Here is a 16,324-nt window from a genome sequence, read left to right on the forward strand (position 1 = left end):
ATGCGGACCGGCAACTTGGAACAACTTTAAGGTGAGCGTCTATTTCTCTATCCCCCCTCCACTGAATCCAGGTCCTACTTAGTTTCCTGTAAACCTCTCTGCTGCTCACTGTCTTCCCCTCTCCACTTCCCCTAGCTGCGTCTATCCAGTTTGGTGTGCAAAGTTGCTAGCACAAGAATTCCCTCTTCCCCGCCCACTACTATCTGTGACTCGGCCTGAGTGACCTCGCTGGTGTCTCTGCACCTACAAAAGCTGCCCTTCTCCATCACCAACCCCCACCCCACCTCCTTCTCAGATCCGACCAGTCCTCCGGGCCGCGCGGACCCTGAGCAAGATGCCTCGGCCGGGCCGCAACACGTACAGCGACCAGAAGCCACCCTACTCCTACATCTCGCTGACCGCCATGGCCATCCAGAGTTCTCCGGAGAAGATGCTGCCGCTTAGCGAGATCTACAAGTTCATCATGGACCGCTTCCCCTACTACCGGGAGAACACGCAGCGCTGGCAGAACAGCCTGCGCCACAATCTCTCCTTCAACGATTGCTTTATCAAGATCCCGAGGCGGCCAGACCAGCCGGGCAAGGGCAGCTTCTGGGCGCTACATCCCAGCTGCGGAGACATGTTCGAGAACGGGAGCTTCCTGCGGCGCCGCAAGCGCTTCAAGGTGCTCAAGTCGGACCACCTGGCGCCCAGCAAGCCTGCGGACGCCGCGCAGTACCTCCAGCAGCAGGCTAAGCTGCGGCTCAGCGCGCTGGCCGCCACGGGCACGCATCTGCCGCAGATGCCGGCCGCTGCGTACAACCTGGGCGGTGTGGCGCAGCCTTCCGGCTTCAAGCATCCTTTTGCTATCGAGAACATCATCGCAAGGGAGTACAAGATGCCTGGGGGACTAGCCTTCTCTGCCATGCAGCCGGTTCCGGCTGCCTACCCGCTCCCTAACCAGTTAACTACCATGGGCAGCTCTCTGGGCACCGGCTGGCCACATGTGTACGGTTCCGCAGGTATGATCGACTCAGCCACCCCCATCTCCATGGCGAGTGGCGACTACAGCGCCTATGGAGTGCCGCTGAAGCCGCTGTGCCATGCCGCGGGCCAGACGTTGCCCGCCATCCCAGTGCCCATCAAACCCACGCCGGCCGCAGTGCCCGCGCTGCCCGCGCTCCCCGCACCCATCCCCACTCTGCTCTCGAACTCGCCGCCTTCGCTCAGCCCCACCTCCTCGCAGACAGCCACCAGCCAAAGCAGCCCTGCCACCCCTAGCGAAACTCTCACCAGCCCGGCCTCCGCCTTGCACTCGGTGGCCGTGCACTGACCCACAGAAGTCGGGGCTCCGTCTTGGTCACATCCACATCACCCCCTCAACACTTCCCTGCTCCGGGTCCAGACCTCTGCGACCTGAAACCGCCACCCCGACTTGTCCATTCTACCTTCTTCAGTCCTCGCTCTTAGGAGAACTTTTGGTTTTGGACTCAGAAGACAAACCACAAACTTGCCAGAAGGCGTGGTGAAAGTTGTCTTCGTCCCTCTAGGGCACCAGAGAAAACAGGGGCTAACCCAAGACCGAGCGACCCCTCCTGGGTCCCTGAAATGCACGCCCATCCAACAGGCAGAACACCCTGACTCCCTCCTGCTCGGAGAAAACAGAAACAAAACAAAATACGCATCTTCTGAGCTTGGATAGGCAGAGGTCTGGACTCTGCACAATTTCAAGACCAGAGACATTGTCCGGCCGGGAACAGAAGCTCGCCGAGGCTGCAGCCAAACTAAGCGGGCCGGATCTTCTTAGGTCCTGAAAATCTGTGGCCACAGGGCCCACTCACTAATCCTCCAACGGGATCGCCTCCGCCCATCAGGCCGGGATGGGCGGACCGCTACTTCCCCCGGTTGCGGCTGCGGCCCTGCCTCCCGGCCTTCTAAAGATTTCCCCCCCTTCTGGGTTTTGTTTCCGGCCAGAAGCTCCCTTAGCTGGGAGTGAGGAGAGAGGCTGCTAAACTGGGAGGATGCTTGTCCTACACACAAGCAAAACACAGCTCAAAGTCACCGTTATTGTTTACAAAGCGCGCGGTATAAAAAAATGTAAACAGTGAACTTGAGATTCTGCCTGGCTAGGGGCGAAGGGGTAGTGTCCTCTTTACAATTACCTGTTGTAATGTGAATGTTTACTCTTCTGGCCAGCTTTGGGGGTGGGAAGGCGGTAGGGGGGAATGGGGGAAGTTAATTGGGATGTTAACTTTCTTACTATTTAGAGACCTTTTTAGCTATTTATTTTGATGAAAGAGAAAAGAAAGGAAAAGGAAAAAGAGAAGAAGAAGAAAAAAAGAAACGTGAACTAAGCCCAATGGAGAATGCACCTAGGGCAACTGGGGAAGTCTGTAGATAAACCGACTGGGAACGCGAAGGGGAGGATGTCTGCAGAGGTGTCCTCTGGACAGATCTTTCTGTTAAAAGAACTTTTCCGTGAAGCTAAAGGGCTGCAAAGAGTTGTAAATAGGAATGATTTACACTGTGTAAAATGCACTTTGGTTTGGTACGTTACTTTTAGCATTCTAGGTAATTGACAGAAAACAAACAAAGAACGACCCAACAGTTGTTCCGGTGTGACCTGCTTAATTTAAAAAAAGAAATTGTAGTGTTGTCCAAGCTGTGAAAAAAAAATTTCCCCTTTATTTTTCTTTCTCTCTGCACAGAATTCGCATGGCATTTTAAATATCGACGTCCTTCTTCCCAGCATGACCATTTTAAGACAGAGTTTTAAAAGGTGTCTACATTAAATTATGACCTAGTCTAAATAATATTTTCTCATTAAAATATGTAAATTCGAATTTCATTAAGTTTTTGTGTGTTTTTGAAGACTTGCTACAAAGGACAAAAGATGGTAGCAGCAGTCTCATCAAACACATGGTCTGGGTATTTTACCCTTTTCAGATCATGTTGTGAAAACAGGGAAACCTCCTATGCTCTTGCAGGTGTGGGAGGGGTTGTCTAAGGGGACCATGGAAGACATTTGTGCACAGGGGGAGACTTGAGGCCAAGTATTTCAGATGCAAACCCCAGGCACAGGTGCAGCGCTGAAGGAAACACACTACACAACTGCACTACTTCCTGTGTGGTTTTGCCTGTTCTAAGCATGCGTTCTATGACTTTGCACTTACACACACAGAAGGATGGGAATTTCCCAAGTGCTCTCAGGGTGGCTACTTAGTCCTTATTTTGATGCCTCTGACTTGGAGGAGTCCTTTCTTTACTCTTTAGATTACTGTAGTTGTTGGCAATTTCTTTCTTTCAGAAATCACCTAAAGGTTCACTGTACAGGTCAAGAAACCTGTTCACTTTCTATTGAGTAGGTTTTTTTTTTTTTTTGTTGTTGTTGTTGTTGTTTATTTTTGTTTTTGCCATTTCTGGGGGGAGGGGAGTAACAGGATGCATTTATTTTCAAGCCTGCAAATGCATTTTTTTCAAGTCTTCAAATGGTTGTCTCTAAGTATTTGCTTTCTTTTGATTTTTTTCTTTGTGTGTATGTGTGTGTGTGTGTGTATTTTCAAAGAATTAAAACCTGCCAAGAATTTATGGTTCAAGTCTAATTGACACTTGGTTGAAGGAGGGCACAATATTTCCAGAGTGATATGTGTATTCAACTGAAGAAGTTATAGCACAAAGAGAAACTTAAATGGTGATTAACACTTTACTGTGTAAATGATTAAACAAGGGGGCCTTGTGAAACACAGAGAAAGCCCCCAAAGACACATGGAAACCTCAGTGAAGTACTCCACAGGGAGACCCTTAGCACCTGTCACTGTCGTGTAATTAGTGAGCTACCTGGAAAAATATTTAGGATTAATGCAAAGCATAATTAATCCTGTTGTGACTACTCTATTTTTAAAAGGAAAGGATCACACACACACACACACACACACACACACACACACACACACACACACACAAAGTGGAAAATAAATGAATCACTGGGCTGATTAAAATGCATGAAGCTTCTTAAGCCAGTCAGACAGCAGACAACTAAACTCATTCATCAAACCTAATTCACAATTATATCAACAAGATCAGCCAGAGGAAGCCTGGAAAACTTAGCCACCCTTAGTTAAGAAACTTAGTTCTCAACTAGAAATCATTTAAAAGGAAGGAAGGAAGGAAGGAAGGAAGGAAGGAAGGAAGGAAGGAGGGAAGGAAGGAAGGAAGGAAGGAAGGAAGGAAGGAAGGAAGGAAGGAAGGAAGGAAGGAGCTAAATACATTTGCAGTGGCCTGAAAACTAAGAATTAAGACAGTGTGTAATAATCTGATCTCACCTAATTTGTTAACATTGGAGTCTGTGCGTGAAGTACATAAAGGACTCAGATGGGCCTCTGACATCTTATATACTTAGACAAGTACTGCTGGCCACCAGTAGCAGGTCTTGTAGGTAAGGAGCATGGACACACTGTATTCCATACATGATGGATGGAGGCTGTGAGGTACAGACCTTGTGTCTGCCATGTGCAAAGAAAGAGATTTGGAACTCAGTATCTGAGAACGCAGTTTTTGGGTGATGAGTTTGCCCTGGTGTATTGAGAAGAATGAAAAAACTTGGCCATTAGGAGTTTGTTCCGGTTGCATGTATTTCTTTTTCTTTCTCTCTTTTTTTTTCTCAGACAAAGTTGAATGAGCAAAGTGGAGAACACAGCAACTTTGCTGATATTTTGGCCATAACCAGAAATGTACAGACTACTCAGACAGACACACGCCTTACCTAAGTCCACACTTGCCTCTACCCCTGCTTGGCAACTTGTGTGGATTTAGCTGAAGTGCCTCACAAACAAGGAACTTCATAAGGGATGGCTTTGAGGGTGCTCCTCTCTGTCCTAGGAGATAGGTGCTTGGCTTACATCCAAAATCAAGACCCTCAACTTTAAACAGAACTGGAGGGGATAGCACCCACCCTGTGCTGGGATACTGGCTGCAAAGTCCTATCCTAAGATAAGCTGTATTCTTTTCTACTTTGCAAATCCAGGCAGTATTGGTTTTCTCACATTAATTTTCTATTTGGAAACTTTAACTACCTTGTTTCTTTGAGATCCTTCAAGGTCTTGTATTTGACTATATTTTAAACTGCTCCCCCCCACCTCGTTTTCAGCGTGTTAACACAAGAGATGAATTTCTTCCACTTCCTCAAGAGGGAAGCTGTAGAAGCTTCTTCTTCACTGACAGGGGCACTTTGGGAAGTTGAAGATTGGAAGGAACCCTAAGACAGTCCCCAGTGACTTAAATACTAAATCAGTAACTTTCATTTAGCCCAGTGGTTAATACCAACTTTGGTCCAGAGCTTGGGAGGGTAAAGTTACAGGGTGGGAACCAGGCAGGGTCCATGCAGGAGCTCTGTCCTAAGGTAGGTTTAGCATTGCCTTTTTCAAATGGAGGCACAGTGCAAGACTTCAGGGTTGAGCCCGGGGGAGAGTTTTACAAATGGGAACTCCCTTTGTCAGGGGTATTCAGCTGAGAGTCAGAATAGAGCAGGATCCCTTCTTAAATTCTTAATATAAATGCCAATTAATATCTTTTTCTTCTAAAAGTCAAATAAAGGCAGAGACACCCAAACAAAAACAAAACCAAAGCAGTCCAACCCACCGGCTGTGAAGCCTCAAAGGGAATGCATTTGTTTCGTTTAAACTAACAACAAATTATCTAATTAATATGTTTCAATTACAGTGTGAAAGGGACAGCCCCAGGACCTCCCGCCGCGGGGGCACAATAGCCCGGAGCCCACTCCAGGAATTTACAATAACTGCACATCTGTCTCTTTATTTTCCACTTTTTGAGTCCAAAACTCCTCTCCAGATCACTTCAAACCAAGGCTTGAATTATGAAATATGTCCCAGTGTTAAAGGGGGATGAAACTTTGCCCACGGATGCTTCATTTGCAAGCCAAAAAAAAAAAAAAAAGCGAAAAGCCCATTGAAGAGCATTAAACAAATATATTAGAATTCTGTCACTTTATGCAATTGAGTAGATCAAATGAAGGGTCCCGGCCACTTCATTCACTCTCATTCACTCGAATAGAAAATGCAAAGAATAGCCACCGAGACTGGGCCACCGCTGTAGACTTAGGTCCTTTTACTCGGAAACAAAAAGGCTGAATTTTCACAAATACATTGCTGACTTGGGGACTAGGAAACGGGGCCTGGAACCCCTTTGGAATTTAAATTCATTTTATCTTCCTCTCCCTTTGCAGGGATCTGTTTGCACTACAGTGCAGAGATGCAGCAGGCATCTTGGGGCTGCTGAAAAAAAAACGTGGGGGGGGGGAGGGGAAGAGAGTGGGGGAGGGGGAGGGCAATGTGGATTCCCAGGGAACTAATTCTTGGCTATCAATTAACACTCGGGTTTGAAATGGTAAGTTTGGACTTAGCAAATCTCTGTCTGTATCAATATATACACCACATCGCCCGCATCTCCAGGCTGGGTTACACAAACATTTTTTTTTTCAAAGCCTCAAATGTGGGCCACCAAGTTTTCTTCATTCAATGAGGATCTGCTCATTGTGGGGCTAGGGCTGGGTTTCTACCTCCACCCCCTACCTTACCCATCTTCCCCCTCCCAGCTAGCTACCCAATTTGTTCACTGTGGTGATTAGATACACCATGTTAAAATTGGAAGAGATGTTACTCCTTGGTTAGAGTTTCCAAGTCGGGATTCATTTTGATCCTAACATGGAAATGGGCTATATTGAAGGGTTACTGAAATCATCTTGTAGGGAAATTTTTGCCCTGCAGCTGATTCCCAAGGCTGATATTTTTGTTTTGATGAACTTTACTTATCTTAATATTGTACGGGGTCTCCAATGAGTATAAGATCTCCCTTCCCACAGATGGAACTGAAAGAAGAGACAGTAACCCTGGCTTCCTCAGTGTATCAACAAAAGAATGAACCAAATTTGGTCAAACTTGAATTATGAAATTTCATCCTGAGGATTTTCTGTTGTATGTTGATTTAAAAAAAATTATGTGTATGAATTCGTATCACGTGAGTACCTGGGAGTTAGGGACGGTCGTGAGCCACATGTGGGTGCTGAGAATCGAACCTAGGTCCTCTGCAAGAGCAACAAGCACACAGCACTGAGACATCTCTCCAGATCCTGTTTCCAGATAATACACAATTTGTTCTAATTGACTCAGTTAATTTCTTCCCCAGAGTGTACCAGGGTAACTGGGCTAGCTCAGTAATACAGAACAGGAAGAGATGGTTTTCCACAGTGAGTTTTTTCCCACATTCTTCTCAACACTTCCTAGGTTAGCTTATTAGATTGTAAAAAAAAAAAAATCACTATGTTGATTTAATGTATGAGGGAGGCGGGGTTCAATCCTGGAGATAAGATCATAGGGTGAGGAGGGAACACAGCTTGGACCAATTGGAACAAAAATAGTGCTGAAGAAATTATTAGTTGTTTTATAACCAGAAGCTATCTAAGCCATCAATACTAATGATACAAACATCAGAAATTACCATGAAAAAAATCAGAGTCCTCTGAATAAAATCTTCCTTGGGAGATTTTTTTTTTCTCTACCAGGACATTATCAGGAATATTTGGACAAAGGATTCTTCTTCGGGACAGCCTCCTTCGCTTGAATCTGCAAATAACTGCCATCGAACCAGTCTCAAGCTTTTGGGGGACCCGACTCTCCAGGCATTCATCAGAGCAGATTAAGCTGGAGATAAAAAGCATTCTTTATCTGTTGTTCGGAGACACGGCGACTTTAATGCACGCCGTGTAGCTTGTATATTTTTATTTACTCGGTTAATTTCTTCCCCAGAGTGTACCACGGAGGCTGGGATGGCTGACATAATATAGCACAGAAAGAGACCCTTCTCAGCAATGATTGTTTCCAAGTTTTGCTACTTCACATTTCTCTCTTTTCCTTTATGAAACATGACACATCCATCTACAGCATGGGGTATCTTACAGAGAAATAAAAAACGTTCAAGAAAGGATTATAACTTTGTGCCACTTAGAAAAAGACTGTTCGTATGTAGGAAGTAGTGTCTAGAGTGCTTTGCATTAATTAAATCATGTGTGCGAGCGTGCTCACGCGCACACACATACATGCACACACACACCCCACCCCACATTACAGCCAAGAATTTCTCATCACAGGGAAACAAGCATCTGAGGTCCCCACCTGACCTGCCTGAGCAAGGAGGCCAGAGATGCTCATGTCTAGCTTGCTTGCAAATACCAACACATTTTGTTTACACGAATGTGATAGACTAGAAGGCTGTGGGTACCAATGACAGTCAGTGGCAAGCTTTAACTATCATGCTACAAGAGATGCCCGGTAGAACATCAGCCACCAAAAAGGAAGGAGAGAAAATAAGGTTTTATCTCAAGGTTTCTATACATGGTTTCAAGATGAAGAAAAAAAGAGACAGTGGGACGCAGCACTCCCATGTTTCCTGGCTTAGTTAGAGTGAATCAGGTATTTCAGTGACTGCCTAAAGATGATAACACTCCTTAGCACCTTATTTTTGTGTGTGTGCCATGAACTGGGAGGCAGAGAGAAGAGAGGAGATTGAGTAAGGATAATATTTTCTGACCCCTAGGATGTTCAGTAGTATATATGAATGACTGTTGCTAAGGCCACTCAGAAACTATTGCTGATTGGATGATTGGAAGTTCAGCTAGTTCTACACAGGCTGTGTGTGTGTGTGTGTGTGTGTGTGTGTGTGTGTGTGTGTGTGTGTGTGTGTGTACAGGTTTTTTTGTTATTGTTGTTTCAGGGGACTGGTGAATTAGAATGCTGACTGAGACTAGAGTTAGAGTTTTGCTGTGAGAGTGGCTTTGTAAAATAGAATAAAAAGTATGTTTAAGTCATGTCAGTGCTGTTAGCTCTAAGAAAAAGAGAATGTTTCTTTTAAGACTAAAAGCCAAGCCATTGAGATGGCTCAACGGTCAAGTGCTTGCCACAGAAATCTGAGATCAGAAGTTCAAGGTCATCTTCCACGTGCAGGTAAGAGGGACCAGATTCCACAGATGTGTTCTCTGACCTCCACACAGGTGATATGGCACATGACTGCCCAAGCACAGACAATAATAACAAGCAAAATAAGGTAAAAAAAATGTCAAGGAATTTATTAACTTTGACATATAAATATAAATAGCAATTTGAATAATAATAATAATATGTTAGTTATTCCTTGCTGTATAGACAAATATTGGGCAATTCTTAAAATGATAGACAACCCCTGGGGCTGGGGATTGTGCAGCTCAGTGGTAGAGTCTTTCCCTAGTACTCTGGTCCTAGGTCCAATTCCCAGCATTTCAGTGTTGCGGTGGGAGGGCAGTTGTGAAATAAATTATGTAAAATTATAGCAATTACCTGATATTTCATTGCAATAAGAGGTGATGTCTTTTAAGAAGAGATTTACATTGATTTTTAAATATCCAACGGGGCTTTGTTCTACTTCATATGGAAATTTAGTTTTTAATGGAAAATGCACCACATTATAGAAGTGTAGGCTTTTTTCTATATTTTCCTATGCATATTTAAAATAATTCATTTCTCCTTCCAGCATCTTCCATAGTCATAATTAGTATAATACATTTTTATTTGGGTTCCCAGCACCCTCATCAGGAGGCTCACAAATTCCTGTAAGGCCAGCTCCAGGGAATTTGATTTTTTTTTTTTTGGTCCTTCCAAGGACACTTGTAAACCCCCCTTGGCCCCCTCCCCAACATAAGCCTTTTTCAAAAAATTATTGCAAAGAAATAGTGGCAGTCACATCCATGAAATGAAATCAACATAAAAAGGACGTACTCCCAGCTTTCTTTGTGCCCGTGAGCTACCGACATAGACCTCTACAGCACGACACTGTGTTCCATTTCCCGTCTCACAGATGCATCTGTGCCACACTGAAGACTGCACTGGGGATGATGGTGCACACCTAGAGTCCAGAACTTCAGGAGAGGAAGCAAGAGGATCATAGGTTCAAAGGTCATCTTCAGCTACAGAGTGAGCTCAGGGCTAGCTTGGACTACATATGACCCTGCCTCAAAACAATGACAATTCCAAAAATTGAATAAGTATTTATGTAGCAACTAATACATGATAAATAATACCCTAAATTCACCCTAAATATTAGTTTTTCATCTCAACCATAGCTATGTAATAGATATTATTTATGTCCATTTTTTTAGGAAGGACTTTTGAGGGACAGGACACCTCTGTCTGAAGTCTTGCCTGATGTGGTAGCTTGAATATTCTTGATCCAGGGACTAGCACTATTAGGAGGTATGGCCTTGTTGGAGGAAGTCTGTCACTGTGGGTGACTTTGAGACCCTCCTCCTAGCTGCCTGAAGACAGACTGTTCCTGGCTTCCTTTGTATGAAGATGTAGACCTCTCAGCTCCTCCAGCACCATGCCTGCCTGGATGCTGCCATGCTTCCTGCCATGATGACAATGGACTGAGCCTCAGAACCTGCAAGCCAGCCCCAATTAAATGTTATCCTTTATATAAGTTGCCTTAGTCATGGTGTCTCTTCACAGCAATAGAAACCCTAAATAAGACACTTGAGGTCACCAAATTAGTAAGTGGCATCAGTGACCCCTGGGTTTTCCAAGAGAGCTGGTCTAATACAATGAGAGACTGACTGGAAGCAATTGCTCACATTTTTCCCAGGCTCAAGAGCTGAGCAGAAGCAAGCTCACTACCATCTGGGCTGTAGAGCTGGGAGGATATATCCTTGAGAGTCTAGACACTCACTGTTGCTGCAGCTGCCAATCCTGCTGCCTCCCTTCCCTCCCTTCCCCAGCTTTGCTGAGAGTTATGAGTCCTTAGAATCCATTTTCCTCCAATCTTCCTCCCGTTCAACTTTGGAGGGAGCATCAACAGAACCAAACACCATGGAACCTCTGCTATCTTATGGCTACTGTCAACTTTCTTTTTCTCCTGGTCTTTTCCTTCCTTCCTTCCTTCCTTCCTTCCTACCTTCCTTCCTTCCTTCCTTCCTTCCTTCCTTCCTTTTGTTGTTGTTGTTGTGGTGGTGGTGGTGGTGGTCCTCATTGTCATCCTTGAGGGAGAGCCTCATGTATCTCAGGTTGGCCCACAGATCACTATGTAGCTGACACTGGCCTGGAGCTCTTAATGTTCCTGACCTTTGTTTCCCAAACGTTGGCATTCTAAGCCTGGTTTTAGTGTTCATATTTTAATCTCAAACAGATCATATACACAAAAAGGAAAGCAGTAAACTACCTTCCTTTTAAGCACACACACACACACACACACACACACACACACACACACACACACGAACACAAACACACACACACACACACACACACACACAGAGAGATAGAGAGAGAGAGATAGAGAGAGAGAGAGAGAGAGAGAGAGAGAGAGAGAGAGAGAGAGAGAGGGAGAGAGAGAGAGAGAGGAATGGCAATCCATTTAGGACTTTTTAGGTTGCAGGTGTCAGAAAGTAAGTTCACTCATTCCAATAAGGCCCTGGGGAGAACTCTGATTCTTTCTCTTTGAATCCTCACTGTGGCTGAGGAGACAGTCCTCCATTGGCCACATAATGTTCATGTCCCATCTAGGTGCCACAAAGGCAGGGCCCCTTTGCTAAGCAGGATTCCTCTGAAATTTTCCAAGCTTCAAGCCTGCTTGAGGTGTTGTTGATGGAAACAGTTTGGGGAAAGCAAGTGACCAAAAGAGGAAAACACTGAGTCTGAACCGGCTGTGTGCTACCAGCCACTGAAAGAGGAGACTGATATCAACCATGTCTACTCACAACTTGAAAATCAGATGCCGCTGAGTGGGGGTGGCACACACCTTTGATCCCAGCACTCAGAAAACAGAGGCCAGCAGTTTTTTGTGAGTTCAAGGCCAGCATGGTCTACAGAATGAGTTTCTGGAGAGCCAAGGCTACACAGAGAAACCCTGCCTCGAAAACAAGAACAAAAGCTAAAGACAACCACAGCAGCAACAAACATTAGTTGTATGTTTCTTCCGTTTAAATCCTTAAAAACAGTTTCTTGGGGGCTGGAGAGATGGCTCAGGAGGTAAGAGCACTGACTACTCTTCCAAAGGTCATGAGCTCAAATACTGCCTCTTCTGGTGTCTGAAGACAGCTACAGTGTACTTACATGTAATTTTTTTTAATATTTTTTAATATTTTTCTATATTCTTTGTTTACATTCCAAAAGATTTCCCATTTCCCGGATCCCCCCTCCCAATATGTCCCATAAACCTTCTTTTCTCCATCCCTTCTCCAATCACCTACCTCCTTTTTCTCTGTCCTTATATTCCCTTCCAATGCTAGATCAATTCTTTCCAGGATCAGGACCCTCTCCATACTTCTTCATGGGAGTCATTTGTTATGCAATTTGTGCCTTGGGTATTCAGGGCTTCTGGGCTAATTAATATCCACTTATCAGAGATTGCATTCCATGTGTATTCTTTTGTGACTGGGTTACCTCGCTTAGGCTTACATGTAATTTTAAAAAAGCAGCTTCTTTCATTATTTTTTTTCAAAAGCATCTATTTATAGTTAGTATGGGTATGTGCATGTGAATGCAGTTGCCTGCAGAGGCCAGAAGAGGGCAGGGGATCTCCTGGAACTGGAGTAGCAAGTAAGCTGGCGGACATAGGTGCTGGGACCCAAACACGAAAGGTCCTCTGCAAGAGTGGCACATGTTCTTAACTACAGTGCTTAGTTTCAACTCTTTACCTTTGAAAGGCAGAAGTATGCAAAGTGGTAAGATGTGGGCTCTCTGCTACTTCCAAATGTAGCATGAAAGGGACACATAAAAAATGTCTGAGCTTATAGAAAGCATGTGCAAGTAGAGCGTGTGCTATGAAAATGGTCTGCTCTCACTATGGTGTTTTCAACTTCTCTTCATAAGCCCCACTATTTTGCAGCATTGAGCAAAAACAGGAATTAGCTAATTATAGTTCCATAAGCTAAGAATGGTTTTCACATTTGTAAAAACTAGAAAAAAATCTTAAAAATCATAAGGGCTGGATAGATGGCCCAGCAGTTAGGAGCCCTAACTGCTTTTCAAAGGACCAGGGTTCAATTTCTGGTACTTACACAGCAGCATACAACCACTGGTAACTCTATTTCCAGGTGATCTGAAGCCCTTTTCTGGCCTTTGGGGGCACTAGACAGACATGTGTACATACAAAAAACATCCATATGTATAACATAAAATAATACATTTTTAAAAATTAAAAGAATTGTGGAGTATAGGAACTATGAAATACAAGTGCTCATAAATAGTTTTACCAGAAGTTAGCTACATGCTCAGTTGCATGTCATCTGCATATGTTCATTGGTACTTTGTTGCTACAGCAGAGTTTAGTTTCAACAGTTATCACATGCTTAGTACAGCTTTAAAGAGTCTTAATCTGGACCTTAAGAAAGAATTTTGCTAGGCTGTGAGTGTGGTTCAGCTGGTAGTATCCTTGCCTAGGATGTACCAAGCCCTAGGTTCAATACCCAGGCATGGTGGTTCATGATTGTAATCTCTGCCTTTGAAAGGTAGGAGGATCAGAAGTTCAAGGTCATATTTGGCTACAGGATGATTTTGAGGCTAACCAGGCCTTAGAAACAAGTATTACTGTATGGTGTATGGTGAAAGTTGTCTCCTTCTAGATGGAACACTTGCTCAGCATTAACTGGTTAAAAGAGTTTGCAATGAAGGTGTGTAAATAAATGAGTGATTGAAAAGGTACATTTTCCTGTCAGGTTGAGTGAGCATAACCCTGTGGTATGAGGCAGTTGCTTCAACTGCTCGTCGTCTTTACAGCTCTGCAGCGATGGGCTACAACTTGGAACTGTGAACCAAGTAAGGCCCTTTTCTCTCGGGATGCTTTTTGTCAGGACATTTAACCACAGGAATGGGGAGCAGAATTAAGACCGTGGTACATGCATGTAATCTTTGTATTTGGGAGGCTAGGGCAGAAGAACCATCAGGAATCTGAGGCTAACCTGAACTACATAGTGAGACATACTATATTAAAACAAACCAAAGTTGGGGATGGGGTGGGCAGGAGGGGTATTGGAGCTGTGCCAAGTTATCAGACGGTGTATCCAGCGGATGAGGGTGGAGTAATACAACATCTGCATGACGATGACAAAGACAGGGGCCTCAGGGAAAGGCACAGAGTCTTAGCAAGGGAGACACATGCAAGCATACTTTGGTCTAGCTTTTGGCTCCTGCAAAATGGACCTAAGGGTTTCTCCCAAACTGAGATGTATATTTGATCGGGTGACTGATGCAGGCTTTTGGACTATGGCTGGTGTGTGAGAAAGGAGTACCGTAGGTGTTTGTTTACTAGCTTTTACATTTCTTATCTTATGTGTTTGTGTGTGTGTCTACATGTGAGCACGTGAACATGAGTACAGATGCCCATGGAGGGCAGAGGCATCAGATTCCTGGAGCTGGAGGTACAGGCAGTTATGGGCTGTCCAACCCTGATTCTTGGAGGCGAACTCTGGCCTTGGCAAGAGCAACAGTCTCTTAACCATAGATCCATCTTTCTACACCCATTTATTTAGTTTTTTTGAGACAGTGTCTCGCATATTTGAGGCTGTCCTCAAACTCACCTGCAGCTAGGATGGCATTGAAATTCCGATCCTCCTATCTCTGCCACACCAGCCCTAGGATTACAGATGTGTGCCTGCATGCCTGATCTATGCCATGTTGGAGACAGAACCCAGGACTTCCTGCATGTCTGAAAAGTGCTCTACCCACTGAACCACAGCCTTGGTCTTCCATATATTTGTAGATTTTGTTTTGTTTGGGTTTTAAGACAAGGTTTCTCTGTATAGCCCTAGCTATCCTAGGACTTACTCTGTAGACCAGGCTGGCTTCAAACTCAGAGATCTGCCTGTCTCTGCCTCCCAAATGCTGGGAATAAAGGAAGGACCACTGTAGGGTCCTTCATTTATTTATAATAAACATGACACTGTTATAAACTTGGTTATTACACCGAAGGTTCCAAAGCACATTAATAACCTTTCAGCATCCTAGGCTCTCTAAGCCCCTCACGTGTATCAGTTCTGCAGAGCACAGCCTTTCCAGCATTCAGCACGTACCATAAGGAGTTCACATCAGAGCCATGGGATACTTCAATCACAGCAGAGCAAAAGAAAAAAAGCATTCAAACAAAATCTAGGATGAATCTCAAACACTTTAAACCAAGTGTTACATAACCAACCAAGAAGAGAAGGAGTCGCAGGTCCAACACCTTCAGGCGATTTTTAGATTTTATCCTAATTTGGAACTTGTGTAGAATTCTTCCTTTTCTCCTTTTTTTTTTTTTTTTTAAAGTGGAAATAAGGCTGTTTGGATTTGCTGACATCCTGGTTCCTAATAATTGGTCTTTCTAATTCAAACACTAGATCAACAGCCAGCTGCAGCAACTGATGGAAAGCCAAGGGGAAAGTGTCCTCACAAAACAAAGCCCTGTGTCTTGGAGCAGCCCTTCTGTTCCCAATCAGGTTCTTATTTTCAATTCCAAAAACAATAGGAGAGGCCTCAGAAGGCATGAACTGCCTCATGTTTATGCACACAGTCCAGGGAAGCTAGAATTTCAGGTGCCTTTGTTAAGATTTGGTTGAAGAAATTATTCATCTTGGGCTGTCAAGCCAACAATGACAGATAATGTCACAAAGGCCGATGACCTGAGTTCCATCCCTGGACCTTGCATTGTATAAGGAGAGAGTTGTCTCCTGGAACGGTACTCTGACCTCCACAGGAGTCCTGTTGCTTGTGCATATGTGTGAGTATTCGAGAGAGAGAGAGAGAGAGAGAGAGAGAGAGAGAGAGAGTTGGTGTTTTGCCTGCCTGCTTGTCTGTGTGAGGGTGTTGGAACCCCTGGAGTTACAGACAGATAAATAAATAAAAATAAACAATATTATTATAATTATTTTTAAGAGAAAGAAAATAATTCACCTAAGGTTACTAAAGGACCAGGCTTGGAAGATGACTCAATGGATAAGCTGGCTTGCTGTGACAGTATGGGGTCCTTAGTTCAAATGGCCAACATCCATGTAAAAAGCTTGCATGTACCTGCTACTCTGTAAGTTTGGTTGGCAGAGGGGAGGATGTCTGGGGCTTGCTGGCCACTAACCTAACTCCAGGTTCATAGAGAGATCCTGTCTTAGGGAATGACATAGAGAGTGAAAGCAGAGGCCCTCACATGTTATGCTGGTATCCTCATGCTTGTACAAGCTATACAACACACACACACACACACACAGTGGCCATGGGGAAACACTCTGGGTCTCCCTGCCCCCACCTCAACCTCAGACCTAAGGAAACCTCCATTCTAT

The 16,324-nt window shown here is 44.4% G+C and overlaps 1 protein-coding gene across 1 annotated transcript; it reads left to right on the forward strand.

Moving 5' to 3' along the window:
- The first annotated feature begins 299 nt into the window (after positions 1 to 299).
- Positions 300 to 1,312, forward strand: Foxb1 (forkhead box B1). The gene has a single exon (XM_052189431.1). The coding sequence runs from the start codon at positions 335 to 337 to the stop codon at positions 1,310 to 1,312; it is 978 nt and encodes a 325-aa protein (XP_052045391.1). The 5' UTR covers positions 300 to 334.
- Positions 1,313 to 16,324: the final 15,012 nt, after the last annotated feature.

This window comes from Apodemus sylvaticus, chromosome 7 (genome assembly GCF_947179515.1).
Source record: "Apodemus sylvaticus chromosome 7, mApoSyl1.1, whole genome shotgun sequence".
Taxonomy (NCBI): Eukaryota; Metazoa; Chordata; class Mammalia; order Rodentia; family Muridae; genus Apodemus; species Apodemus sylvaticus.